This window comes from Anolis sagrei, chromosome 5, assembly GCF_037176765.1.
Source record: "Anolis sagrei isolate rAnoSag1 chromosome 5, rAnoSag1.mat, whole genome shotgun sequence".
NCBI classification, from domain to species: Eukaryota; Metazoa; Chordata; class Lepidosauria; order Squamata; family Dactyloidae; genus Anolis; species Anolis sagrei.
This window is the reverse complement of record NC_090025.1, coordinates 180,142,893-180,170,827: the sequence shown is the minus strand read 5'-3', so window position 1 is coordinate 180,170,827 and position 27,935 is coordinate 180,142,893. Positions and strand designations below refer to the sequence as shown.

At 38.4% G+C, this 27,935-nt stretch overlaps 1 protein-coding gene across 2 annotated transcripts in view; it reads right to left on the bottom strand.

Annotated features, from left to right (window-relative positions):
• Nucleotides 1-27,935, bottom strand: part of BCL2L13 (BCL2 like 13) — a 53,094-nt gene extending 25,159 nt beyond the window's left edge. Inside the window, exons 1-5 of one of the 2 annotated variants that reach the window (XM_060776679.2) lie at nt 27,713-27,932; nt 17,089-17,267; nt 13,232-13,339; nt 12,146-12,302; nt 2,015-2,084 (exon numbers count right to left, since the gene is read on the bottom strand). In XM_060776679.2, the coding sequence (XP_060632662.2) occupies nt 2,015-2,084; nt 12,146-12,302; nt 13,232-13,339; nt 17,089-17,209 (456 nt within the window). In that variant the 5' untranslated portion in view covers nt 17,210-17,267; nt 27,713-27,932. Of the gene's footprint in view, nt 1-2,014; nt 2,085-12,113; nt 12,303-13,231; nt 13,340-17,088; nt 17,268-27,712 lie in introns of those variants that run through there. The other variant, XM_060776680.2, reaches the window with a different exon arrangement.

Sequence of the window (27,935 nt, the reverse complement as noted above, 5' to 3'; positions counted from 1 at the left end):
ATTCAGGGTGGAGTGCGAGAAGGCCTTCCTGGTACATTATTTAAACTGATTCATATCATGATCTGAACACCATGCTCAATATATCCCATATGCATGGGGGTATTGGGGTAACGATACCAAAGGTCTGCTAAGGTAGATCCTTGCCCTCCCTCCCTGGAATCAAACTCAGCACCCCGCGAATCAAAATTCTGGCTTCAGGCCTGATTGGGCCTATCCAGTTAAAGACAGGATTGTGACTAACATGCTGAGGATGATAGGCACCCAATATGGAGCATCATGTGCTCCTGCCACAGTGAATGTAGGAAAATTATGTTTTTGTTACTGCTGAATCTTTCGCCACTTTTAGAGCTAATCCCATTTCCCATGAATGGAGTTGGTTCTACAGATCAAGAAATGTATTTTGATCTTGGAACATTCCTTTACATGTTCCCTAGCATTGTTGACAGCTTTGTTAACGTTACTATGCTGGAAGGTGATAATTTGTTGAAGTACAAGTCAGGAATGAATTGCATTATTCTTATCACCTTTTTTAAAAATCCAAGAGTCATATCCAAAGAGTGATGCAACCACACACCACATATTAAATGCAGATTTGCTTTTGTAAATGCTCTTCAACCTCTCTCTAAACCCAAATTAAACTTGTACACATCATCATCATCATCATGATACACAACAAGATTAGTACACAGCAAACAAAATCACTATGCTGGCTTTTGTATTTGATCACACGTCAAATGCATTCCAAGTATCTGGGACTGTGTGATGCATCAGCGAATAATGTGTGCAGAACATTGTTGTTATTGCTATTATTATTATATTTATATGTATATATACCCCGCTTTATCTCCCCAAAGGGGACTCAAAACTGCTTTCCTAATATACTTGCAGTTTTACTTCTATGGTAGTAAAGGTAAAAGTTTCCCCTTGACATGAAGTCTAGTCGAGTCCAACTCTGGGGGTGGTGTTCATCTCAATTTCTAAGCCGAAGAACCAGTGTTGTCCGTAGACGCCTCATAGGCCATGTGGCAGGCATGTGAATGCATGGAGTGCTGTTACCTTCCCATCGAAGTGGTACCTATTGATCTACTCAGATTTGCACGCTTTCGAACTGCTAGGCTGGCAGAAGTTGAGGCTAACAATGGGAGCTCACCCTGTCCCGCAGATTCAAACTGTCAACTTCCAGTCAGCAAGTTCTGCAGCTTAGTGGTTTAACCTGCTGCACCACAGCAGCCCCACTATGGTACTCAAACATAGTAACTCTATACAGTGCTCGTGGAAATAGTCATTCAGAACCTATTCTAAATCCGTATGAATAATAACATTGATGATTGTTACAACCAAGCCAAAAGTAATTAATTCCAAACAGTGAATATTGTTATTTCTAATGTTTCTATTCAGCCATCACTACTTGTTTTCTTTCCAAAGTTTTTCCAGATGGTAAAATGCTCAGTGGGAGTATTTTATCAGAATTGTATGTACTCTATGTACACTTAATTGATTCCACTTCTGCTGTTTCTGGGGGGAAATCCCCGCTTTACTGAAAGGTTGCTCCATCATGACTACTGAAATAATGTTGGACAATGTGTGTTAAAAACACACTTTCAGGCATTATTCTGATAGCAAATCATTTCCCCCTTTCTTTTTCCCCTTTCAGGAAGTTAAAATCAGGATTCTCAGGATATTGATCTGGGCTCGTCTTCTATAAGCACAGGCTTGTCGTTAAGCAGATAATACCAGTTTTATACTTGTGTAGATACAAAGCCTAGAAAATATCCTTGCTCTAAATTAATACCTAGTCCCAAGTAGAACAAATTCACTGCATCATCAAAGTTTACTTAAGTATTGACGTACCATTCCACATTTGGTTCAAGAGGTATACCTTAATGGGCACTAACAATTAGATGTAGGTCACTATAATATAGAAGAGGCAGATCCATGACTGATTAGAAATGCTTTAAATTGTCATAAATTAATAGCAGATATCTAGTCAATTCAAAGCAAAGTTAGCCAATACCTTGTTCCATCCACTGGCATGAGCAGCTGCTTCCTGCGTCCTTTCCCTGTATTCCTGGTAGGTCACTGGCCTTAAAAAAACAAAATAAAAACAGAAGGGAAGAAGCAAGGAAAGGCATTAAAATAGTGCATATTTCCCATGGTTTCTACCTACTGTCAAACTGGTTATACTAGCAAGCACATCAATGTCAATTTTGTTTTCAGATTCAATCTGCCAATAGTATTAGGTCAGATAGCTGGCTAGATTTTTTAAAAAATAATCCTTTCTTGAAAACAACTGACAGAATAAATACTGTGCTACTTTGGGAGTTGCTACCCTTTGCCATTTTGCGTTGCTACTAACACTGGATAAAGTGAAGAGAAAGACCAGTGCTAAAAATGTCCCAGGCAGGTGCTTTCCCCACCCTTCACATATGCATGCAAACACATATACTAAGAGAAAATGAATATTAATAAGTTGTATCTCTCCAGCAAAGGATCACCGCCTTGTCGGGGCGCTGGAGCTTGAGCACCTCAATGATGTCATGAGCGAAACCGTGAAGGGCCACCCAAGACGGGACGGTCGTGGCAGAGAGGTCAGACCAAGCGTGATCCCTGGGGAAGGCAACGGCAAACCACCCCAGTATCCTTGCCAAGAAAACTAAATGGACCAGTACAACCAAAGATATGTCGGTATGCCATTGGAAGATGGGACTCCCAGGTCGGAAGATGGCCAAAATGCTACTGGGGAGGAGCAGAGGATAAGTTCAACTAGCCCCAGATGTGATGACGCAGCTAGCTCAAAGCCAAAAGGAAGGCTAGCGGCCGACGGTACTGGAGGCGAACGACGAATCCGATGCTCTAAAGATCAACACACTATAGGAACCTGGAATGTAAGATCTATGAGCCAGGGCAAATTGGATGTTGTTATTGGTGAGATGTCAAGACTAAAGATAGACATTCTGGGGGTCAGCGAACTGAAATGGACTGGAATGGGCCACTTCACATCAGATGACCACCAGATCTACTACTGCGGACAAGAGGAACATCGAAGAAATGGAGTAGCCTTCATAATTAATAAGAAATTCGCTAAAGCGGTGCTTGGATACAACCCAAAAAATGACAGAATGATCTCAATTCGAGTGCAAGGAAAGCCTTTCAACATTACAGTGATCCAAATATATGCCCCAACCACAGCTGCTGAAGAAGCAGAAGTAGATCAGTTCTATGAGGATCTGAAGGAACTACTGGATAATACACCAAAAAGAGACATTATTTTCATTACAGGAGACTGGAATGCCAAGGTGGGAAGTCAAGTGACAACTGGGATCACAGGCAAGCATGGTCTGGGAGAACAAAATGAAGCGGGACGCAGGCTGATAGAATTCTGCCAGGAAAACTCGCTGTGTATAACGAATACCCTCTTCCAACAACCTAAAAGACGGCTTTATACATGGACCTCACCAGATGGTCAACACCGAAATGATTGACTACATCCTTTGCAGCCAAAGGTGGCGGACATCCATCCAGTCGGTGAAAACAAGACCTGGGGCTGACTGTAGCTCAGATCACGAACTTCTTATTGCCCAATTTAGAATAAAACTAAAGAGATCAGGGAAAATACACAGACCAGTTAGATATGATCTCACTAACATTCCTAGCGAATATACAGTGGAAGTGAAGAACAGATTTGAAGGACTAGATTTAGTAAACAGAGTCCCAGAAGAACTATGGACAGAAGTCCGCGACATTGTTCAGGAGGCGGCAACAAAGTACGTCCCAAAGAAAAAGAAAACCAAGAAGGCAAAATGGTTGTCTGCTGAGACACTGGAAGTAGCCCAAGAAAGGAGGAAAGCAAAAGGAAACAGGGATAAGGGGAGATATGCCCAGTTAAATGCGCAATTCCAGAGGTTAGCCAGAAGAGATAAGGAACTATTTTTAAATAAGCAATGCATGGAAGTGGAAGAAGACAACAGAATAGGAAGGACAAGAGACCTCTTCCAGAAAATTAGAAACATTGGAGGTAAATTTCAGGCAAAAATTGGTATGATAAGAAACAAAGATGGCAGGGACCTAACAGAAGCTGAAGAGATCAAGAGAAGGTGGCGAGACTATACAGAAGATCTGTATAGGAAGGATAACAATATCGAGGATAGCTTTGACGGTGTGGTGAATGAATTAGAACCAGACATCCTGAGGAGTGAGTTTGAATGGGCCTTAAGAAGCATTGCTAACAACAAGGCAGCAGGAGATGATGGGATCCCAGCTGAACTGTTTAAAATCTTAAAAGATGATGCTGTCAAGGTGATGCATGCCATTTGCCAGCAAATATGGAAAACACAAGAATGGCCATCAGACTGGAAAAAATCAACTTATATCCCCATACCAAAAAAGGGAAATGCGAAAGACTGCTCCAACTTCCGTACAGTGGCCCTTATTTCTCATGCCAGTAAGGTAATGCTCAAGATCCTGCAAGGAAGACTCCAGCAATACATGGAGCGAGAGTTGCCAGATGTTCAAGCTGGGTTTAGAAAAGGCAGAGGAACGAGAGACCAGATTGCCAATATCCGCTGGATAATGGAGAAAGGCAGGGAGTTTCAGAAAAACATCTACTTCTGCTTCATTGACTATTCTAAAGCCTTTGACTGTGTGGATCATAATAAATTGTGGCAAGTTCTTGGTGGGATGGGCATCCCAAGCCACCTTGTCTCTCTCCTGAGGAATCTGTACAAGGACCAAGTAGCAACAGTAAGAACTGACCACGGAACAACAGACTGGTTCAAGATTGGGAAAGGCGTACGGCAAGGCTGCATCCTCTCACCCAACCTTTTTAACTTGTATGCAGAACACATCATGCGATGTGCGGGGCTGGATGAATGCAAAGCTGGGGTGAAAATTGCTGGAAGAAACATTAACAACCTCAGATATGCAGATGACACCACTCTGATGGCCGAAAGCGAGGAGGAGCTGAGGAGCCTTCTAATCAAGGTGAAAGAAGAAAGCGCAAAAGCCGGGTTGCAGCTAAACGTCAAAAAAACCAAGATTATGGCAACAAGAATGATTGACAACTGGAAGATAGAGGGAGAAACCGTGGAGGCCGTGACAGACTTTGTATTTCTAGGTGCAAAGATTACTGCAGATGCAGACTGTAGCCAGGAAATCAGAAGACGCTTACTTCTTGGGAGGAGAGCAATGTCCAGTCTCGATAAAATAGTGAAGAGTAGAGACATCAGACTGGCAACAAAGATCCGCCTAGTCAAAGCCATGGTATTCCCTGTAGTAACCTACGGATGTGAGAGCTGGACCTTAGGGAAGGCTGAGCGAAGGAAGATCGATGCTTTTGAGCTGTGGTGTTGGAGGAAAGTGCTGAGAGTGCCTTGGACTGCGAGAAGATCCAACCAGTCCATCCTCCAGGAAATAAAGCCCGACTGCTCACTGGAGGGAAAGATACTAGAGACAAAGTTGAAGTACTTTGGCCACATCATGAGGAGACAGGAAAGCCTAGAGAAGACAATTATGCTGGGGAAAGTGGAAGGCAAAAGGAAGAGGGGCCGACCAAGGGCAAGATGGATGGATGGCATCCTTGAAGTGACTGGACTGACCTTGAGGGAGCTGGGGGTGGTAACGGCCGACAGGGAGCTCTGGCGTAGGCTGGTCCATGAGGTCACGAAGAGTCGGAGACGACTGAACGAATGAACAACAACAACAAGTTGTATCTAATTTTATTTTAGAGTTTATAGCTATTTAAAGCCATAAAACCAGGCTGAGTTCATGATTTCCATGGCTTCTTATTTGACTGCAGCTTTGGAGGGGTCAGTTAAGTAAAAGTGGCTGTTGATGCTTGTAACCCCTCCTCCTCTTCCAAAGAGAAAAAGAAAAGATTTAGAAGTTTCCAAGTTCCAATTTTACTTGATTCTGATTTGTTGTATGGGATGGACCAAATATGATTAACATTAATATGGTTAGTTTTTTTTTAAGACGAATTCAAATAATTGTTTCTGATGCTGGTTGGTTACATGTAACCTGTAAGGTTCATCACAACACTTGATGCAGAAAAATAAATAAACAGTTAACAATATTATGTTCTTCCTTTGGGGTGCAGCGAATAGAGGGAATGAAGGCCAGAATTTCCTTAGGAAAGTATGCACAGATGTCCTTGTTCAGATGCTGCAGGGGTTGGTATACCATCCTCCTTCTTCAGTTTCTACAATGTGCCCACCAATTGCTGCCCTATTCCATGGGGTTGCAGATTGCTGCAACCCCATAGACCAGTGGTTCTCAGCATTTGGTCCTCCAGTTGTTTTGGATTTCAACTCCCAGGAATTCCAGCCAACGTATCAGCTGTTAGGAAATGTGGGAGCTGAAGTCCAAATTCAAGACATCAGGAGGACCAAAGGTTGGGAATCACTGCCATAGATGCACAATGATGACATCAGAGGTGAGGTCCTTGGGCATCTTCTGGGGGTCTCAACACTTTTATAATTATAATGCATCTGGCTATAGAGAGGTAGGTGGATGCTTCTCTGATCCTGCCTACTTGCTGGAAAATTCAAAACTGCTGTGTGGGGCAGCTAATCTAGGGCTTTATGATATGTCAGGGCAGGGTTTATGGCTCAGCATAGCACAGATCCACATACAGTTATTACTCTACACTGAAGAGATACAGGATCAAGACCACAGACAGCATGTAAGAACCTTGATTTAGAAGCCTCTTACATTTTCATTTTAACAGTAGATATACTCAGAGAGGCTACGTGCTGCAGCTACATGCATACAATAAAGTACACAGATCTGTTTAAACATTCACTACTCCGTGAAGACTGGTACTATTTTCTTTATCTAAACTGCCTTTTCAAACTATTTGAAACACATTATAATCCTTCTAAGACAAATATAAATAACTCTGGGACTTAGATGTCAATAAAATGTTCTAGTATAATGTATGTGAACACCAAAAAAAAATCATTTCCAAGTCCATATTACAAGTGGAGCTTTGTATAAAAATGACTGTTTCAATAGTGGAGACACAGGTGGCCCTAAAAGCACTAGGATTTTGCACTATGACACATTAAATTCAGAAACTCCTTTTGATCTGGATGAGTATTGTGAGGCCCTTTAATTATCTTTCCTCACAATTAGCTATGTTGGGTAGAACATTATAATGTCTGCTCCTTCTATAGATAATGACAGAAAGCTGGTGATGCCATGCGTTACATGACATGCTTTTTCTCATGTATATCACACCAAGTAAGGGCAAAGTAGGAAAGCAGGTCTGCCTGTCAGCAGGAAAGTATGAATGTAACATGTGAATTATTAGGTAACACACTGTATACAAACTTAGTTATGATGAAAGTAAACACAATGAAATTGCAGAACAGGTTAGTACACATAGTCCCCAAGTTTGGATAGCAAAAGGAAGGGTTAACACCCTGTTTGTTTGTTTTGCTGTCTGTGCCCGTTCAAATTTCATCTCACTTTCTGTCTCTGTAATAATTGGATATTGAAATATTTGGCTTCTTGTGGAAGCCAGGACTGGTGAGAAAGCTTCAGTTGAAACTCCTTTTCCCCATAACAACAGTTTCAGGAGTGAATTTCCCTTAAAAAGGGCAGATTTCTCTCACTTCTTGTTGTCTCACCCCTGTTCTTAACTATGAATAATTGTAAGTCGGATGTTTGTAACTTGGGACTGCCTGTACTTCCTAATGTAGGTCCCATTAGCTTCATTTGGCCAAACTAAATACAACTCACTGAATGAGGATTTCCAAAAGCACACAAAATTTATAATACAAGATGTGTTGAAATTCTATGCACTTACCTATTCCTAATTTAACAAGTTGAAAATCATGGTGACCTACAAATACCAACATGCATACAATATTTAACTATAATATACAGTGGAAATATTTAGTCCCAACTGGTATTACAGCTGATGCAGGTTTTTTTTTGCCACATGGCAAAAAAAATATTTATTTTTTAAATTCTGGTACCAATTATCCCTCCAATGTATTCTTGAAACCAATTGATTGCTTCATATTTAGCCGTTTTTCTAATTTTCAATCTCTAGATCTTTCAGGACAATGCCTGCCAAAAGCACTAAATGCATATATCAATCCCAACTTAACATTAATTGGGTTTCCTTGACTACTAAATCTGGCCACTGTACTGGGTACACAATAGTAGAAGACCCTTGTATTATCATGTATACAAGATGCATGCCTTCAGAAGAAGGCATGACCCTAATTTATCAAAGACAATTTATTACCTTCTTTACATTCTTGTAAATTTATTACCTTCTTTACATTCTTGGACAACATACATGATAGTGAATTTATAAGGGCAAATAAGGTTACACTTCAAAAGAAATTACAACTTGCTGTGACATATGCCACAGAGACCACTGATTAAGCTCAGATGACTTCTATGACCCAAGATCATTTAAAGCAGAAGACCAGAAATTCATAAAGATGCACATAAATCATTAAGCAATGAGAAACTGAACTGGAGGGACTTATTTTTTGCAGTACGAGTATTCTTATTTAATGTGACTTGAGATACATATTTAAAATGTATATAAAAAGTAAAGCAAAGGTTCTAGTCGTGTCTGACTCTGGAGGTTGGTGCTCATCTCCATTTCTAAGCCAAAGTGCCAGCTTTATCCATAAAGATCATCAAGGTCATGTGGACATCATCACTGCTTCTACCTTCCCGTAGAAGCAGTACCTATTGATCTACTCACATTTGCATGTTTTCGAACTGCTAAGTTGGCAGGAGCTGGGCTAACAGTGGGAGCTCACCTCACTCTCTGGATTCGAACCGCCAACCTTTTGGTCAGCAAATTCAGCAGCTCAGAAGTTTACCCCACTGCGCCACTAGCGTGCCATAATGTATAGAGAAATAGTTTAAATATAGTAACCCCAATTATTTCTTAATCAAAATATCAAGTTATCTAGAAAATATCAAAAGTATTCTCCAGAACTGCATTATTTCCCATTTCATGGACGTTTCTACAATCTCACCTTGGGAAAATAATCCCCTGCTGTTTCTCACACAAGCAAAACAAACTAAAATAAAAACAATGTAATAAAAAAAACTCTGCCCAACATATGACTACATATATCCCTGTTACAATTCTATCCTGGCATTCAATTACAGGCCAGTTTTGGGAACCAATTTCAGCAAAAGAAAAAAAGAAAAAGAAAAGAATGATTTGAAAGCAATAAAATAAACACTCTCCCTCAATACTAATCTTTCAAGGCAATGCACAACAAACTGAATTTAAAGCAATATCCAAAAAAGACAATCTAAGGCTGGATCAAAAATAATTCTATAAATGAAGCATTTTGAGCTGATAATAAAAATAATACATAGAGGGAGGCAGTGGCTCTTAGGAGAGCAGAAAACATATTTTGTTTTGAGGGTTACACAGAAACAAACATACATGTGGGTCACTCCATACCTTTTTCTTCCATTTCTATTCATTTTATGTTTATTTTAGAAACTGATAAGAAATAGTTAACAAATTTGCCACAGTGTATCCATTGTGTATGTGTGTGTGATTTTCAGGCAACGATCAACCCAAAACCACACAAAAGCTCCCGAAACACATATCAAGCCCTCAAAATGCCAATAAAATAGAAATCTGCAAAGGTACCCCTTTCCCCAAAATTTCTGTTTCCATTTGTATTGTTACCAAAATGGCAACCAAAGATTACACAATATTACTTTCAATTTACCATTTTAGGAAAGATATGGGAGAATGTGACCTATAGAGGAAATCAAGGGGTTCTCTCCTTCCCCTCTCCTCCAATAGTTGCCCACTCCCCTCTATAATAAGTTTCCAATCTTCCGTTTACCAGGGGCAAGCAGACAGGCTCTCTGGGCAAGTATTTAATCTATAAACAAACAAAGCTGATGAATCAGGTCTGACTACACCACACCGAAGTGCATAGTTCACATTTCCTTTCTGGGTTTAGAATTGAACCCAATCAATAAGCCAAACATGCAGCCCGTGACAGAAGATCTCATTGGAGATGTACATAAAACATGAATTTACTAGAGTGCTTGGTATTGGGTCAGCCAGCATTTTTGGTATCATGGGGCATTCTCTCTTCTGTATGAATGAAATAAAGTAAACATGAAAAGGATCTCACAAAAGAAATTGGCATTCTTAGAAAGGCAATCAAGTCAGTTGAAAAAAAGTTTATATTGTGAATGTAAACAGTGCATAATATAGACATAATAATAATAATAATAATAATAATAATAATAATAATTTATTTATATCCTGCCACTATCTCCTGGAAGGGACTTGGGGTGGCTTACCAAAGCATTTAGTAGTGCAACAAAAATACACAAAATTCAATAAAGTGCATGAGCATATAAAACAATAATATAAATTTCATAAACTAAAACATCATATAAAACGCCTATTAGTTTAAATGTAAAACGCAGCAATAAAACGCAGCAACGGCTGCAGATATAAAAAAAAAAGCTGTATTCAGTAGCAGTCACACAAAGTGCCAGAGTGAGACAAATCAACAGGTCCTCAAGTTTTAACGCTGGAGGTTCTATTCCTGTTTGAAGGCCTGTTTGAAGAGCCAAGTTTTCAAGTTAGTCTGAAAACACTGGAGTGTGGAGGCTAACCTAAGTTCCATGATCAGATTAAGAACAGCAAAAACCTAACGAAGCAAGCAATAGTTGTGCTCTTTTGCCTATTTGTTTTGATTTACTTATAAACATACTTAACTTGACTAAGTGCTACTGTAATTTGAAAGAGCTAGTTTATAGAATAAGTTTTAATGTTTATATTGGAAAGTGTAGACTGTACTTTTAAAAGTTGTATAATATGTGAAGTCATGGCCTAAGGTTAGTACACTAAAGAACTCATTCATTCACCCTTGACTTGACTAAGTGCTGAAAGGTCATTTGCCTTTCTTCTTTTTAGAATATGTTTATGTGACAAATTTAAAACACAGAACTGTCCATGCTCACAGGTTCCTATTATAAATATATGGAGTTTGTAGCTTTCTTATTATTGGTTTGAGTACTTCACTTAAAATGAACCAAACCTGACAACAGAATTGTCATAAAGTCAGATTTATGCCAAATGTTGACAATGTCAGAAATGATTTGCTGGTGGAACAACTTATACACCTCACTATCCCTTAAAATGTAAGCTGCCATTCTCAGCTTCTGATACAAAACAGAAGCAATCTTCAATAAAACTAGAAGTGTGATCACTTGCTATCACTTGCATAGACAAATGATTTTGTCTCCATTTTTACTGAGCAAGCTGTAAAAAGAAAGAAAGAAAGGATTTTTCCAGATGAGATTTTCCCTGAATATGTCTGGGTTGCTATATACTGCTGCATTACATGTAGTACTGTGAGATAAAATGCAACTGATTTGATAAAACCGATGCAATTTTATAAGAGACAGCAACTGCGAAATTGTCAAGCCAGTTATCTTACCCTACAGACACAACAAAATGCCAGCACTTGGTTTTACAAGAATATCCTAGTTCTGTGTATTCATTTGGAATTAATTTCCTATCTCATGTCAACATTGAAGGCCTATTCCTCAAAGTGGAAAAAAGCAGACTGACTTACATTAAACACGTTTCTGTGCTACCTCAACGCAATTTCTCTATTACTTCCTATTTGTCCCTCTTATTAAAGACCAGGAGCGCTCCCACTATGAAAATGGGGAAGTATTTCCAATAGCAGATGTGCACCCAAGATATGTTTTGTCAACATCTGGGGTACCTAGAATATAGAGATATCAGTATTAGCCCCGTGGCATTGCAAGTTTTCCACAATTTGGATAAAGGATTCTAACATAACCATTATTTAATATGCAAAAATACTTGGTTCCATCTTATTTTGCTAGGCATTCATAACTATTGGCAGACATGTGGCTGATTCATGATGATCTATGTTCACAAGATTTATATGAAAAAAAAAAAACCAAACCAAAACCCTGTGATGGAAAACTACTATCTCATTCTACATTCCAACAGATGAGTACATACTTAGGCAAGGAAAATGAATCAGGTTGAAAATTTGTATCAAAGTTCATTCGTATCATCAGTATTATTGTTAACTGTGAGAAAGAGCAAGTACCTTCCTGCTGAGCAAAGCAAATGAGAACTCACTTGCTAAGTAGGGTCTCTAGTGCCTTTTGAAGAGGTTCTTTCAAGTCTTTAAATACTTTCTCTCCAAGATGAGCTAAGCAATCTTCAATGGAGGTCTCTGGGTTGGCAGGACTGAATACGGGGGATGTGTGGCAATCAAAGCCAGTGCTGGTGAAAGCTGAAGACAAAGAGATCATCAGTTTTATAACAATTTCATATTATTATCAAGAGGGGATCTTTCTTACACATACTTATTTATATCAGCATTTAAATGGTTTTAATCCTACCTAAAGCATAATACTATTTTAATCATATACTATACATTCTTAATATATTTTAATTACACATTACCCATTGGCCTTTTTATTTTGTGGGCTGCCTTGAACCACATTTTAAAGAAAATCTATAGCATAAGTTGTTGGGATTCAACCCCACACAGTCCAAGTCTCACGTCCTCAATTAGGAGAAGTTAGCTTAGAATAGGCTGAGGGTTTCCCTTCCCCCATGTCTCCTGTATGACAGTTGGAATTTATCTAATTTCTTATCTCCTTTCTCTTTTCTGCTCTCATTCTGATTGTTTCACTTTTCTACTGCAAACCTTTACTTTGACTTTAGCTTTTTACCTCTTGGAGTTGCTGTGTGCTTTGAGATCTCTCTCTGCTTGTGTGTCAGAGAGATGTAGTGACATCTCCCTTTAAACCTTAGAAGAGATGGGTGTTAGAGTAGTTCACACCCAGTTTTAAGACATTGAGAAATGTCATTATTCCTTTTAATGTAAATAACCCTTTTGCGATTCTGAAGACTGGACTCTGCATCTTTGCCTGCCTAAGCTCTTATTTATTTACAGCCACATCACACGGTACTTCATGCTCTGCATGCCCGGAGCTGATGCTCAACTTTTAGTATCCTGTTTATATTTTTGGATGCTCTGCTTTATTTTTAGGTAGTTTCCTTAACATAAATAAAGGAATAGAACAGAATAGAATTTATCTGAAGAGCATTAATGTTCAGCTGTGTGCCTTCCCTCTGAAGATAAGGATTCAAGTAGCATAATAATTTTAAGGAACCATAGCAGTCCAGAAAGAAAATACATTAATTTGAACAAACCTTCCAAAATTTCTTCATCAAGACGTCTCAACTCCTCCTCAATTTCTGCTTTAATTTTTTCTAGAACCTCCTTTTCTAAAGCTTGTGGGACCACAGTTGGCTCCATCACTGAAATAAACCAAAAGATTCCACTAAAATTAATGATCTTTTAGAAAAGCATCATGAGAAGAAAAGAAAAACCCAGTACATAGTAACCACTATTGTGCCAACAAAGAAAAGAGCTTAATTTTTTTCATAAAAATAAGAGCACAAAAGAATCCTGGTCACATTCTCAAGCACCGAATCTATTTTTAAAAAACTTATGGCAAACAGTAAATTTAAGGTTGCAAGCCACACACTTACCTGAGTATAAATAATGTCTCGTGAGTAGACATGAACAAAACTGTAGCATAAAACTGTGTTTTAAAATAGCATTTTTAAAAAAAATCTTGCTCCTTCCTTTTTGTCCTTAACCCCAGCAAATGTGGAGGGCTAATTGTCACAGTCCTATACTTTTAGGTAAATTATGTTTTGTAGTATATTGAGCCAATTTGTTCATTGGAAGTTCTTGACACTTTTGTAGAGAAGTAAAATCAGGAAAATACATTTCTCATTACCAGTAATCACAATTTTGCACTTCTGTATCTCAAAATCAATTTCGTTTCCCTCTCTTTTCAGAATGTATATACTAACATTCTCATGAGTTTGTTTGCAAATTCATTTTTTTTCTTTTACATACTTCAATTTTCTCCACCTCATTCACCATTATAATCAATAACTCTCTCTGTAGAAGTTAATCTATTTTCCTATTGCAGTCTTCAAAGAGGACTATAACTCAGGGTGTATCTACAATGTAGATTTAATGCAGCTTGACGCCACTTCAACTGGTTTAATGCTATGGAATCCTGGGTGCTGTTGTTTGGTGATGCACCAGGACTCTTTGGCACTGAAGGCTACAATTTCTATGATTTCATAGCATTGAGCCATGGCAACTGAAGTAGTGTCAAACTGCATCAATTCTACCGTGCAGATGCACTCTTACTCTGCTTTCTTTGTATCTCATTTAAAATCAATGTAATCTTCTCTTACCCTTTTAAACATCACTACTACATTGAATAAAGCTTCATCCCATCTGAAGGCCATCTCTTATTCTTATTAAAATATCTGTGAGCCATTTGTTTAACTTTTGGAAGGATCCAATTAAAGGTAATAATCAAAGAGTTTTATTTAACCTTTTTAATGCTAGTGGGCTGAAATTTTCATTCTTCTTTATTAGATTCTTACATACTACTATTGTACTACTGTATTTCCTTTTGATTAGACTACTAATACGATTGAATTTAGGTGTACAGACAGTTCCCAAATTACGAACAAGGTATGTTCTGTAGATTTGTTCTTGAGTTGAACTTATATGTATGTCGGAACAGGTACATTTTTAAAGTGTAATTCCAGCCATATACATACATACATGTATACACACACAATACACACACACGTATATGTGTGTGTGTATGAGCAGCCCCAAACAATTCTGGTTTCGGTTTTTAAAATGGTCTTACCTCTTTGTAGAGGAACCCATGGAGGAGGAGATAGTGCCACAATGGCGCTGCCAAACTCACACCATTGTGTTTTTAGCCATAGCCAGACGGCTGTTTACCAGTGTGGCTGAGGTAAGTGCCACTTCCTGATTTCCCAATGGGTCTATATGGCTGTGTGTGTGTACATTGGATAGTATAGGGAAGGGTGAACACCCCTGTGGTGTTTGTTTTGCTGTCTGTGCCCTAGTTCAGAAGATTTCACCTCACCTTCTGTCTCAGTGATCATTGGATTTTGAAAAATATTGGATGGTTGTGGAAGAAAGGATTGCTGATAAAGCTTCAGCGGAGACACCTATTCCCCATGATAACTATTCCAGGAGTGAATTTCCCTTCTTATGAGTAGATTTCTCTCACTTTCTGTTTTCTCACCTTCATTCTTAACCGAGTTATTTGTAAGTTAGATATTTGTAACTTGGGGACTGTCTGTAATAATTTTTTTCATTTCTAAAAATGATATTGCATGGAACACAATAGACGGATTAGCATGGCACACCCACTCTACAGCATGTCAAATTCCATGGTTTCATTTATCCATTAACATCCAACAGTAAAGGCAAATAAGGTAATGTTTAAGTGGTGCAAATATTAAACCCCTTTGCACTTATTTCAGTGCCAGTATACTTAAGTTCTATTTCCAATCCTCTTTCTCCGCTTAATCCCCCTTTTAAAGCCAACACCCAAATGAACTAAACTGGCCAGCTTTTTTTAAATGGAAGTCCAAATCCATTAGAAAGGTACAGCAATCCTCTTAATCATGGATAGGCACCTTATGGCCCCTCCAGATGTTGTTTGGAAAAATACCCTAAAACTCTCAAGCACTGCTAACTCAACTAACTGCAAAAATCACATTACAGAGAATAGGCATTTTCTCTGGAACATAGAGGAACTTGTTTTCTCTGTAATATCTTCTAGTTGGAAAGGCTGAAAATTAGTTCTACGAATAATAGTTTGAAAACTGAAAATTCAAGTTGAAATTCTTCAGTTAGTGAAATATCTACCCTGCTCAACTGAGAAAGAAGTCATTCAGAAAAACATATTTTCTCTACAAAGCAAGCATGATGGTGATGATAAATGATGGGCTGTCATACCCAGGAAGAAATCAAGCTGAAAAAAATGCAGAAGGAAACGGAAATCCTTTCTGTATGTAAGAATTCTGTTTATATAACTACTGTTGTCCTGTCACTGCTTTCTCATTTAATTATGAACTCTGCATTCAGACAGCAACTGTTTAACAGTACAACATCCCAAATGGTATAATGGTCTGATACTAGACTTTGACTCTGAAGACCAGGCTTCGAATCAAATTCAGCCACGAAAACCCACTGGGTGACCTTGGCCATCTCACTCTCTCTGCCTCAGAGGAAGGCAATGGCCTTCCACCTTCTTCGGTCTCTAATGATGAAACTGAGCTCCTTTCAATGTATCAATTTAGAGTATAGTAGGCCCTTTGTATCTGCTGGGGTTCAGTTAAAGGACCCAACCGCCATGAATAACAACATCTATAGATGGTTAGAGCCCATTATGGATAATGGTGTACTAAAATAGTATTTATTCTTTCCATAAATTGGCAAAATCAAGTTTTGCTTTTTGGAAAGGGGGAGAGGGAATATTTACACAGCGTGGATGGTTGACTCTATAGATAAAGAATCCATGGATACAGAGGGTCAATTGTACTTTGTTTTCAAAGGATGATGATATCATCTAGGACAAGGTTGAATCCATGTCGTGGTAGAATTTTAAGTCTAAGAATCCAGAAATCCTCCCTTTAGTCCAAAATGCTTGAAAGAAATGGCACCCCAGTACCAAATCAGAGAGGTTGCGATGTTCTGAGTTGAAATGCTTGGCAACCGGTTTCTCCAGCTTCTGACCAGAATGCTCTTGCTATTGCACTCTCTGTGGCCTCGGCCTCGTGAGTAATCACTGCCACCTGATTCTACCATCTGCGCATTCACACAGCACCCCTATTTTTAAAGCTAATTCTTGCTTTTATTATGACCCACTCAGTAAGCTAGGTATGAGCTAAGTGCATTTTGAGTCAGCATGACATTAAATGGATTGAGGTTCAAAGATCGGTTTTAATACCATAACCTGCATTATACTAACTAAGTTTGGCAAAAAGGGAGAAGACATCTTAATCACTTTTCTCTAAAATGTCTTGTTTCTAGAACATTATATTGTATAAAACTAAGTCCTACAAATTTTAATATTTTGAAATATATAAAATATATAGACATCAAATTTAGCTAACTGGATTGTCTATGTGTAGTATGTAATATTTACCTTGAGCTGTCAGACTGTCCTGCCTCTGAGGTTTTTCTTGGGACAAGAGACCCAAATAGCTGAGGATAACATATTTTGTTTCATAGTGAAATCCTACAGGCACAGCAGTAGAGGATGCCATCTGTTTGGTTTCCAATGTTCCACAGGATTATGGGCCACCAAACCTCCTTCGTTCTGATCTAAACATTGAAAGATTGACACTTTATTACAAAATTTAAAATAACAATCTGGATATACAAGCAATTGCAAAAAAAAAAAAAAAAAAAGGAAGCTCCAATGCACACCCAAATTTTACTACAGTAGTTCATTATCAACATACAGAAACATTTCGCAGTGAGATATAAACATGTGAAAGAGCAATCCAAACATCATAGTAAGCTGTATGGGCATTTTTTTTTAAAAAAATGCTCACAACTGTATAAGTTGGATCCGCCAGTCATTGTTTCCATGGATGTATGCAATCCTTTTAAAAATCCATTCAAGTTCAGAGTCATCATTACACGTTGTAGTTGTGAACCACAGAATTTAATTATGCACCTGTGTTGTACTTGTTTTCATTTATCTTGTATCTCTTAACTATTCAATTTCAGTGGATAACCCCAGGCTCTAGCATTATGAGAAGCTTCTTCTTTACTTTTCCCACACACCCAATTGCACACACACACACATCCAGCATGTCTACCCTTACTTGTTTTATTCTAAGCCAGAGTTTCTCAAACTGTGCTCCTCCAAATGTATTGGATTTCAGCTCCCACAATTCCTAACAGCTTGTAAACTGGATGGGATTTCTGGGAGCTGAAGTCCAAAACACCTGGAGGAGCACAGTTTGAGAAACACTGTTTGAAGCGAAAGAGCCCCAACTGTTATTCAACACAGGAATGCTGTTACAGTCCTGAGATCATTCTAATTGCTGTTTTCTATACCTTTTCCAACTCAACAATACACTATTTTAGGTAGAGTGAACAGAACTGCATATAGATGTGGTTTGCATTATGGATTTCAGGGTAGTACGATATTAACCCTTTTCAGACTGAATTCTTTTTCCTTGCTGGATGCTTTCCTGTGAGAATTATGTCTGCATTCAGGAAGGGGAGCACAGTTTTGTTTCCGGCACATTAAAGAGAGTCGTGTAGAGGTTTGGGGCCACATTTCCCATGGATACAGTTGGTTAGTGGAGGGTATTGTGCAAGGAGCTCCAGGTCTCACAGGAGATGTAGAAGCAACTGGAAGATTGTAGCCATTCCTTTGCCCACAAGGCACACGGGGCCATACTGATCTGCCCTTAGAGATGCTACTGATGAATGCCAGAATAGTCCATAATAAAACCTCACTCATCTGCTACATTAAATGGATGACGGGAGCTGTAGTGCAAAAACACCTGGATGACCAGTTGTCCAGCCCTGCATAAAAAATGAGATGGATGACCCAGTTTGTCAAGAACTAAGCACATAAGCAGAGTTGGCCTGATCTCAGCCTGCTGTACTTACCTTAATATCTAATGAACTAGTCCAGATTGAGAATTTGGGGAACTTCAGTACAAATAGCTCCAAATTAAAAAAAATATCCATCTGGGCACGAGACATAGTAGACTCTACTATACCTGGTGTAATGCCACGGAGCCAGAATCAAGACGATCCGAACGTAAATGTCTGTGCTGGCAGAAGATATCTCCAGCTTGGTTTTGGAGAAACCCAAGACATTAATTTCACCACTTCATTACACAGGGGTAAATTGGCCCCTTGCTCCTTTTCGAGGATGGGGCCCGCCAAGTGTTCACTGGTGAAACTGAACTGGGGGCCCATCAGTATGATGAGGTCCCTAGAAGACTTCAATGATAATTCTGGGGCAACTGAGATCAGGTTTTCATGACATCACAGCCTCTAGAGATAACAGGATATAATCCAGATCTTTTTTTCCCCCCAAAGGCAAACTAAGCAGGTCTGTTGGGGGAATGAAGCCCTATGTTGGGTTTCCATTATTAATCCTTTCTGTAGGAGACGGGGGTTTGTTAAACTGTTTCACTCCTAGAAAGTTATGGAACCTAAACTATCTGAATGCTCTGGGAGATTTTCCAATGGGCAAGACTGGTGCCTTAGTCAAGGCCTTGATCTAGAATGGAGAAATGAATAGTTCTATTGACAAGGCTGCATTAAAATATCTTATCTGACTGTAAGAGGCCTGGAAGACTTCTTGGCTTTCTGTGAACTGACAATCAATGTAGTAGTAGGCTAAATGATGACAGAAGCAAAAGTGACACAAATCTCTTGGCAAACACAACTGAACACTTGAGAGTGTATAATCCTGCCTGCTATGTGGCACCAGCAAAGAAGACTTTCTTCTCTGCTTCATATGGGTAGTTAACCATCCAGTAGAACTGCATCAAATAGTGACTGGACTAGGGACATCCAGCTTACATAGAATAACAACATATTACATCAACATCTGCTGTAAAGGTTTTATAGGACACTTTGAAAGCAAAAGTACTAATAACTATTCTGAACTTGACACCGTAACTGAGAGAAATCCAGTTATATAATAATGTTGATGACGATGGCACTGAAAATATTGTTTGATCAATGTTTGTAAGATCAGTTTAATGTTGTGAACTGGAGATGTGGGCAGACGACTTGAAAGAGTCAGATATTCCATTTCCTTCACAGTTGCCTTTCATGACTATTAGACTCTATTTGAAAGAGATGGAATGGATGAACTCAAGAAACGGTTAATACCTTATAATGAAAAGAAAATGTTGATATATTACATTATGCTGTACCTCTTCTTGAAGGGAATAGCCCTGAATTAGGAGGTATTTGATATCAGATGTGAATAGTGGAAGAAAAATTGTACACATGTCAGAATGAAACACTTTCTCCACCCCTTCCTATTCAGATACAGGCCTGGACACAATACTGAAACTGCCTGTGTTAACCTGGCCAATTATCTTTAGCAAAAGAGAGACGGGGAGGGCTACTTTATTAATTCTGCCTGATCTCTCAATAGCATTTGATACTATTGACTATGATATTCTCCTTCAGTAATTTTATGGCATTATGTTATATCAGTTCAATAGTGACCTATATGAAAGTAGTCCCAGGAGAATGATGCTTGGTCCTATGGCAATTGTGATGTGGAGATCTCACATCATTCCAGCTGTTTTTTGATGCCATTTCACACCTACATGAAACTACTAGAAAGAGCCATCCAGAGATTTAGAATAAACTGGCCCCCTATTTGTGGAAATTGCCCGGTTCTTTTAATCTCTCTCTCCCCTCTTACATACGTAACAAAATGGCACTACCAAAATATCTCACTTTATTCACAGTGATCAACAGGGGAAACAGTTGTGGTAGTTGTTTCTGTTATAATATTTTTGAATTAAGTATTTATGACTTCATAATTCATTAGGCTTATATCCACCTTTTCACTATACAGAATCCAAGGTAGCCTAACAAGATATATACATTTTTATATACTGTTTTATTGTATTTATTTATTTATTTATTTTATTGCCATTTTAGAGTTTCTGTTCCTCTTCACTTATTTAATATTCTACCTTCAAGTGAAAACCAGTGCTGTAGGCATCTACAATTACTTTCACACAGGACAGGAAATGAGGGCAAACATCCCTTTGTCCTATTCCTACAGCTCTTTCCACCGATTTACCCTGCTATTAGCACCCCAGTACAAAAATAACACCAGAAGTTGCTACACATGATCAGATTTTTTTCAACATTGGACATGATTAGTTTAACTTCCATAATTCACTACCAGTTTTAGACAACCCTTCGGGAAACCCCACCTCTTCTCATATTGTTGAGGATGCTTGGAATCCTTTGCAGGCGGTTTCCCATGCTCAACTCCCTTGCTGCCTCATTTATTGCAACTATGAATCACATACAAAATAATAACGAGAAGCACTTCTAAAATATTGACATCTTATCTCAGAATTGATACATTACTGAAATAGTCTGTGCCAAATACTTTCAATACTTATTGCATAGCCTATTACAATATTGGTTCTGGGATGAAATAACAGTATTACTGTAGATATCAAAATGGCATCCGCCAGTGGCCTTTTTTCTGGATGAGGAGGGATTTGGGATAAGAATCAATGAATGATTTTCACAGGATACCTGTGCTTCTGCCAAAATAAACAACTTATCCACCTCCTGCACTCTAAAAACGTACTCCAGAAGATTCGGAAAGCTTCATAGGCTGTTCTTTATAAATTAGATGTGAAGGTCTATGATAAAAGTTAGGGAAAATAACCTTTTCCCCTATTCTCCCTGGACAAAATTTCAATTTATTGGAGAGTTGTATGGAAAATCTTGTGGAATGTAGTAAAAAGCCCAAGAGTAAATATTTTCTCTCTCTAAATGGGGTAACTGATTTTTAAAGTATTTTAGCCACTCTATTAGTAGATACACAGTTTGAAGATATATATGTACGAGGATAGCTACAGAATTAGAGAAGCATGGATTCTGTGCATAAACATATTCAATAGTTAGATTCAAAATGCATTTTTGTACACAGTGGGCAGTGACATTTTCCATGAGAAACATACATGGATGGTGCCTTACACCTGATGAGACATTATTGAACAATTTGGTATTTTCAACACTGAGTTAAGCTTCCTATCTAAATGGGCTGCTAACCTACTTGGTGAAATTATTTTTTGCAACTGATAATATATTTACATTTTATTACAAAATGTGTGGTTTTGTGCCTCGTATTTTTCTTACTTTTTACATAGCAAAAACTAAAATAACATGGAATTTGGTAACCTTGGATACAGCAGCCAGAATTCTCTCTTTATGACATATTAATGATTTTACTTGTATAGAACCAATACTTTTATACCTTTAAATTCATAAATATCACCGACCGCACAATTACATATGTTAAACTATGAATGACACGTTTTGCTAAAGCAGTGAAAGAAGTTTAGATCCCAGTCAAAAATAAGTATGGTATCACCCCCACCAAATTTCTACACTGATGCCTCAATAAAAAAACCATTTTTTTGAGATGTACACATGGAAGAATATGCAGTACCTGTTCATCCAAGACCTTATATAAAGCCATTAAGATTCCTACTTTTCCAGCTCTTGGACCAGGCTAAACTTTAAAAGTAGGAAACTATGCTGAGTTTACTCTTTATCAATTATAACATCTCTACACAAACACACAAATCGAAACCCTCCATTATCCACTTGACTTTCAGTTGTTCATATAACTTGGATAATCATAGAATCAAGCAGACTGTCTTTCTCAGATAGTAGAAGTGATCCAAATCAAAAGCTGGATTATACAAATATGTGTAAATAAACAGTTTTTTTAAAAAAAGAAAATTGCCATAATCCCCTAGAGTTTATGTTTTAACCCTGTTGTGCAATGAAATTCCAACTTAACTTTACCATACAAATATATGAAGCAATGTGCTATTTTAGTCAGAAGACCTGCCTATTCCTTGTAAGTTTAATGTATCACCACACTATTGATTTTGACTATCTAAAATATGAAGACCCAGTCTTATCTGTTTGTGTTTCCACAAACCTTTCCCAAATTACCAACCTAATTAAACCAATCGTTTCCAGTTGTTTTGGACTTCAGCTCCCAGAATTCCTGGCTGTCAGCTACGTTTGGTGGCACTTCTGGGAGTTAGGCCCAAAACCCCTGGAGGACCAAGGAATCAGCTGCATTAGTAGATTAGTGCTCTATGGTCCCACTGATTTATGGCTTAACCTTTCAAGTGTTTCTCAAAAGAACTGAGAAAGAAACAATGGCCAGGGATTTAGCTTTCCCAAGCAGAAATTTATTCTAGGGTAGTTGGCAAAGCCTAGTCAACATACCTCCAGCAAGTTAAATCTTTTTTCGTGACCACATTTCCCCTATGAACCGTCAAAGACCCTAAGATCTTTCAGGGAGGCCCTTCTCTCACTCCCACCACTGTCGCAACCACGGTTCGTGGGGACAAGAGAGAGAGCCTTCTCGGTAGTGGCCCCCTGGCTCTGGAACATCCTCCCCAGGGAGATTAGACTAGCACTCACTAAATGTCCAGCCCTAATTGACCATTAGATTAAATTCAGCATTTTACCTCCAGTCTTGGCCCTATAATTCGCTTTTTGTACAGACCCATGCCTAGCCCTCTAATTCTTGATCTGCTCACCATATCCCTGGCTCCAGTTATTGAGGCTTGCTTTGATTCATTTCAATGATGTTTTATACTCTACTGTTTAAATTGTTTGATTAGATTATTATATTTTTATTATGTCTTTATTTTTAGTTGATTAGCTCTGTTGTTACTGGTCTTGGTCCTGCTTGTAAGTCGTCCCAAGTCCCTTCGGGGAGATGGTGGCGGGATATAAAAATAAAGTTGTTATTGTCATTGTTTCTGGAGGTCAGTTATCAAAGTGCTGACATGAAAAGCACTGATGTATAAGTCTGGCCATGAAATGGAAGTAAGGAAGAAAACCATCCCTGGGTGTATTTTGGAAAAGGCCCTCAAGAATTCTCCAGAATGATCAACATGTGATTGTTTACTTATGCAAGGATCCCTTAATGTGATTGTTTCATTCCATAGTTGTGAAAGTTAGCTGAAATAAGTTTAACTGCTTATTCTTTAATTTGTGTAGGAACCTTGTCCTATTATTTCTATTTCTAACTTTGGTGCAAAAGTTTCTGTTTAAGAGGTAATGCAAAGGAGTGTGTCTACTTGGTTAACTGAGATATACCTGTTGTGAGAATGGCTATGTTGGAAGCAACACATCAAACATTTCTTTATTTTCTACATTTTAAGCTCTTACCTTTGCAGACCATAAAAAAATTATATGCATCCATCTGTTAAATGCTATTAGTTTTTCATGTCAGCACTTTGATAACTGACCTCCAGAAACAATTTAATTTAGCCCCCATCATCTGCTTCTGCAGAATGTGGAAAATACTTACTATATGATCTAATACAATTGAACATTGGAAAGTCTTGTGAAGATAGAGGATTTTTTGAATACTCCATTTTCCAAGTTGCTTTATCAATCTCAAAAGGAAGCTTTAGATCAGAGTAACAAAAGGTTTAATATCTGTCATTTATCCAAGCTATAGTTTTACTTCAACTTTAAAACACTCATCAAAACCTCACATAAACAAGTGAAGTGTTCAGTGAGTTTAACTGAATTATATGCTACAAAGATTTCACAACCTCTTCCATACTTTGAACTAATCTTTGCAAGCATGAAGAATCACAAATAATGTATCCACTGCTAATTTTAAAAGTATAAGTTATTTATATCAACAATTAAGATGATTTCAAATGTTAATTATAATTCCACCACTTGCTTTCAAAATTTCATATTGTGTATAGCTCAGCAAACTTCTAAAACTCCTGAAAATATTACAAGTATTATAGGTAGACAAAAGGACGATTTTCTTGATAATATTGATAAGAACGTACAGAACTGCTGGATGTTCACTCAAATAACATCAGTGCTTTTCAACCTGCAGATCCACAGGTGTTTTGGCCTACAACTCCTAGAAATTCGAGTCAGTTGAAGGCCAAAACATCTGGAGACCCACAGGTTGAGAACCACTGGTGTCAATGCACCCTTACAGTCTGCAGTCAATCAACGACCCAGCAAGTAGTAACAATATCTAACGCTTCTAGTGATCTAATGCTAAGAATTCAATTTTAGTAAATAGTCAGTGCAATTCTGCAGAGCTTTTATTCGCCTTTCCAACGAGACCAGGGATTTGGAAACAACTGTACAGGCCTCCTCTTGCAAGAGCAAGTTTGAAAAAGAAGAAAGGGCATGCTGTATCATGCATCTATCTTCTCTCCCTCAAGTACATGCAAAGAACGCCATTCTTACCAACTGTTGAATAAATGCAATTGTGGGGAGTGTGGGGGGGGGGAGTACTAGAGGGAAGAAATGGCAGCCCAAATGCATGCAAGCACAAGCACAGGCAGTCCAGCCCCCACCAGCAATAATTCTCTAAAAAGAAAACATTTGTCAGATGACAGGACATGCCTCTGTCTATATTGCTAATCCCTTGTCCAGTCAGCAGGAGGAAGAGGAATCTGTTCCTCCCGCAATTTCAAACAACCACACAGCAGCCAGTTATCAAAAAATGGAAAGAAGAGTCAAATCACACCCCATTGTGAGGAAAGGCTCTACAAACAACCTACTCTTTCAACTTGTTAGTTTGACTTTTTAAAGCAGGGCCGTACTATGATCCCAGCCATGCTACACACACACACACACGCACGAAGCCTGTGACCACATTTGTACCAAGCTAGGAATCACTGGCGCCATAGTGGACAAAGAAAGGCTCTTCAGCCCGTGCAACTTTTTTTTTGGTTGAAGGGTTAATTGGTCCTTCTTAGAAACTATCTGAACTGAACTGAAACTGTCCTCCCATACAGGCTGTGGATATTAGGGATATTAGATCAGCCCCTTCCCTCCTGACCTTCCACAGAAAAGTGAAAACATGGCTTTTTGAAAAAGCCTGTCGGAACCTAGTGCAATAGATAAACATGGAACTATGTGAAATCAAACACTGGAATGGTTTAGACTATATTTTTTGGACAATGAGGCTAATAGTGTTTGATATGATTTTAAATGTTTTAATGTATGTATTTTACAATTCTGTTTGAAATTGTGATTTTATATTGTATTGTGTGTTTATTTTGTATTGCTTTTCATTATTTTCATTTTATCTTATTCATTTATTATTTTATGTTGTATATTTGCTTTGATGTAATGATTGGGCTTGGCCTCATGTAAGCCGCCCCGAGTCCCCTTGGGGAAATGGTGGCGGGGTATAAATAAAGTTTTATCATCATTATATTATTATGTTTATTGTAATTTTAACATTGTTTTAATGGCATCAAATAGCTATCTGTGTTGTAAAGCCGCCTTGATTCACCTTCGGGTTCGAGAAAGTAGAAATATCGTAAATAAAAAAAAGAATTACATACATATTATTAGCCACAGTTCCATGATAGAAAATATTTTCATTTTATTTTATTGATGCATTATTTTATGTTGTATATTTGCTTGGATGTAATTGTTGGGCTTGGCCTCATTTAAGGCGCCCCGAGTCCCCTTGGGGAGATGGTGATGGGGTATAAATAAAGTATTATTATTATTATACTTTTATATTATAACACCAGAGGCACTCCAAGTGGCGAGCTACTGGTCAAAAGACATTTAATCAACTACCAAACTTGCAAACTTTGTGTTTTGTTTGTCTGTTTGCTAAAAAATGTAATGCAACTGTTTGGTCTGTCCCTGACACGATAAATACATTATATTATACTGTTTATTGTAATTTTTACATTGTTTTAATGGCATCAAATGGCTGCCTATGTTGTAAAGCCGCCTTGAGTCATCTTCAGGTTTGAGAAAGGCGGGGTAGAAATATCGTAAATAAATAAAAGAAATAAATACATATTAGCCACACTTCCATGATAGGTGGAGAAAATATTTTCATTTTATTTTATGGATGAATTATTTTATGTTGTATATTTGCTTTGATGTAATTGTTGGGCTTGGCCTCATGTAAGCTGCCCCGAGTCCCCTTGGGGAGATGGTGACGGAGTATAAATAAAATATTATCATTATATTATAATGTTTATTGTAATTTTAACATTGTTTTAATGGCATCAAATAGCTATCTGTGTTGTAAAGCCGCCTTGAGTCACCTTTGGGTTTGGGGGGTATAAATAAAGTTTTATTATCATTATATTACAATATTTATTGTAATTTTTACATTGTTTTAATGGCATCGAAAAGCTGCCTGTGTTGTAAAGCCGCCTTGAGTCACCTTTGGGTTTGGGGGGTATAAATAAAGTTTTATTATCATTATATTATAATGTTTATTGTAATTTTTACATTGTTTTAATGGCATCGAATAGCTGCTTATGTTGTAAAGCCGCCTTGAGTCACCTTTGGGTTCGAGAAAGGCGGGGTAGAAATATTGTAAATAAATAAAATAAATGCATATGTACACATTAGCCACAGTTCCATGATAGATGGAGAAAGAATGAGCCCCCCAAAAAACAACCACTCCCAGCAGAAGACTGGAAAAGCAGGTCTGCAGAATTAGAAATACATGATGACTCGTGTTTAAGACACTTTGCATCTCAATCGAAAGACAAAAGCGGGATATAAACAATTTCATAACAATGCGAGCACATTAATATTTGAAGGACTTTCTGGAGACAATATACTTATAATGGTGTTTCATTTGGAAGACTAATAATTGTATCTTATAGAAGAGGCATGGGCGAACTTGGGCCCTCCAGGTGTTTTGGACTCCAATTCCCACCATTCCTAACAGCCTCAGGCCCTGAAAGGGCCTGAGGCTGTTAGGAATGGTGGGAGTTGGAGTCCAAAACACCTGGAGGGCCCAAGTTCGCCCATGCCTCTTCTACACTATTGTATATATTTGAGGTCATTGCAAACAAACCAAACAACCTGAAAGACTACAATATTAATACTGCATTACACATTAATATTCTATAGAACTTTCAGCAGAGAATATATTCATAAAGGGATAGGATTTGATCAAGATTACTAAGGATTGTATCTGGTATCCCTTTGGGGGGTGTGCGCCTTCTGTTTACCTGAATGACGGCAAGCGAGGAGGTCAAAACGGCGAAAGGAGGGCGCGCGGCGCTTCCCGTGCTGGAGCCGTTGGCCGCCTTTCGGGTTTGGTGGTGGCGCGCGTGTCTGCCTGCGCGCGCGGCGCTTCTCTCTTCCTCCCTCAGCCAGGGGGCCCCTAAATGAAAGCCTCTGCCGCCGCCATGATGGAGGAGGGCAAAAAGAAGGCACGGCAAAGCCGGGCAC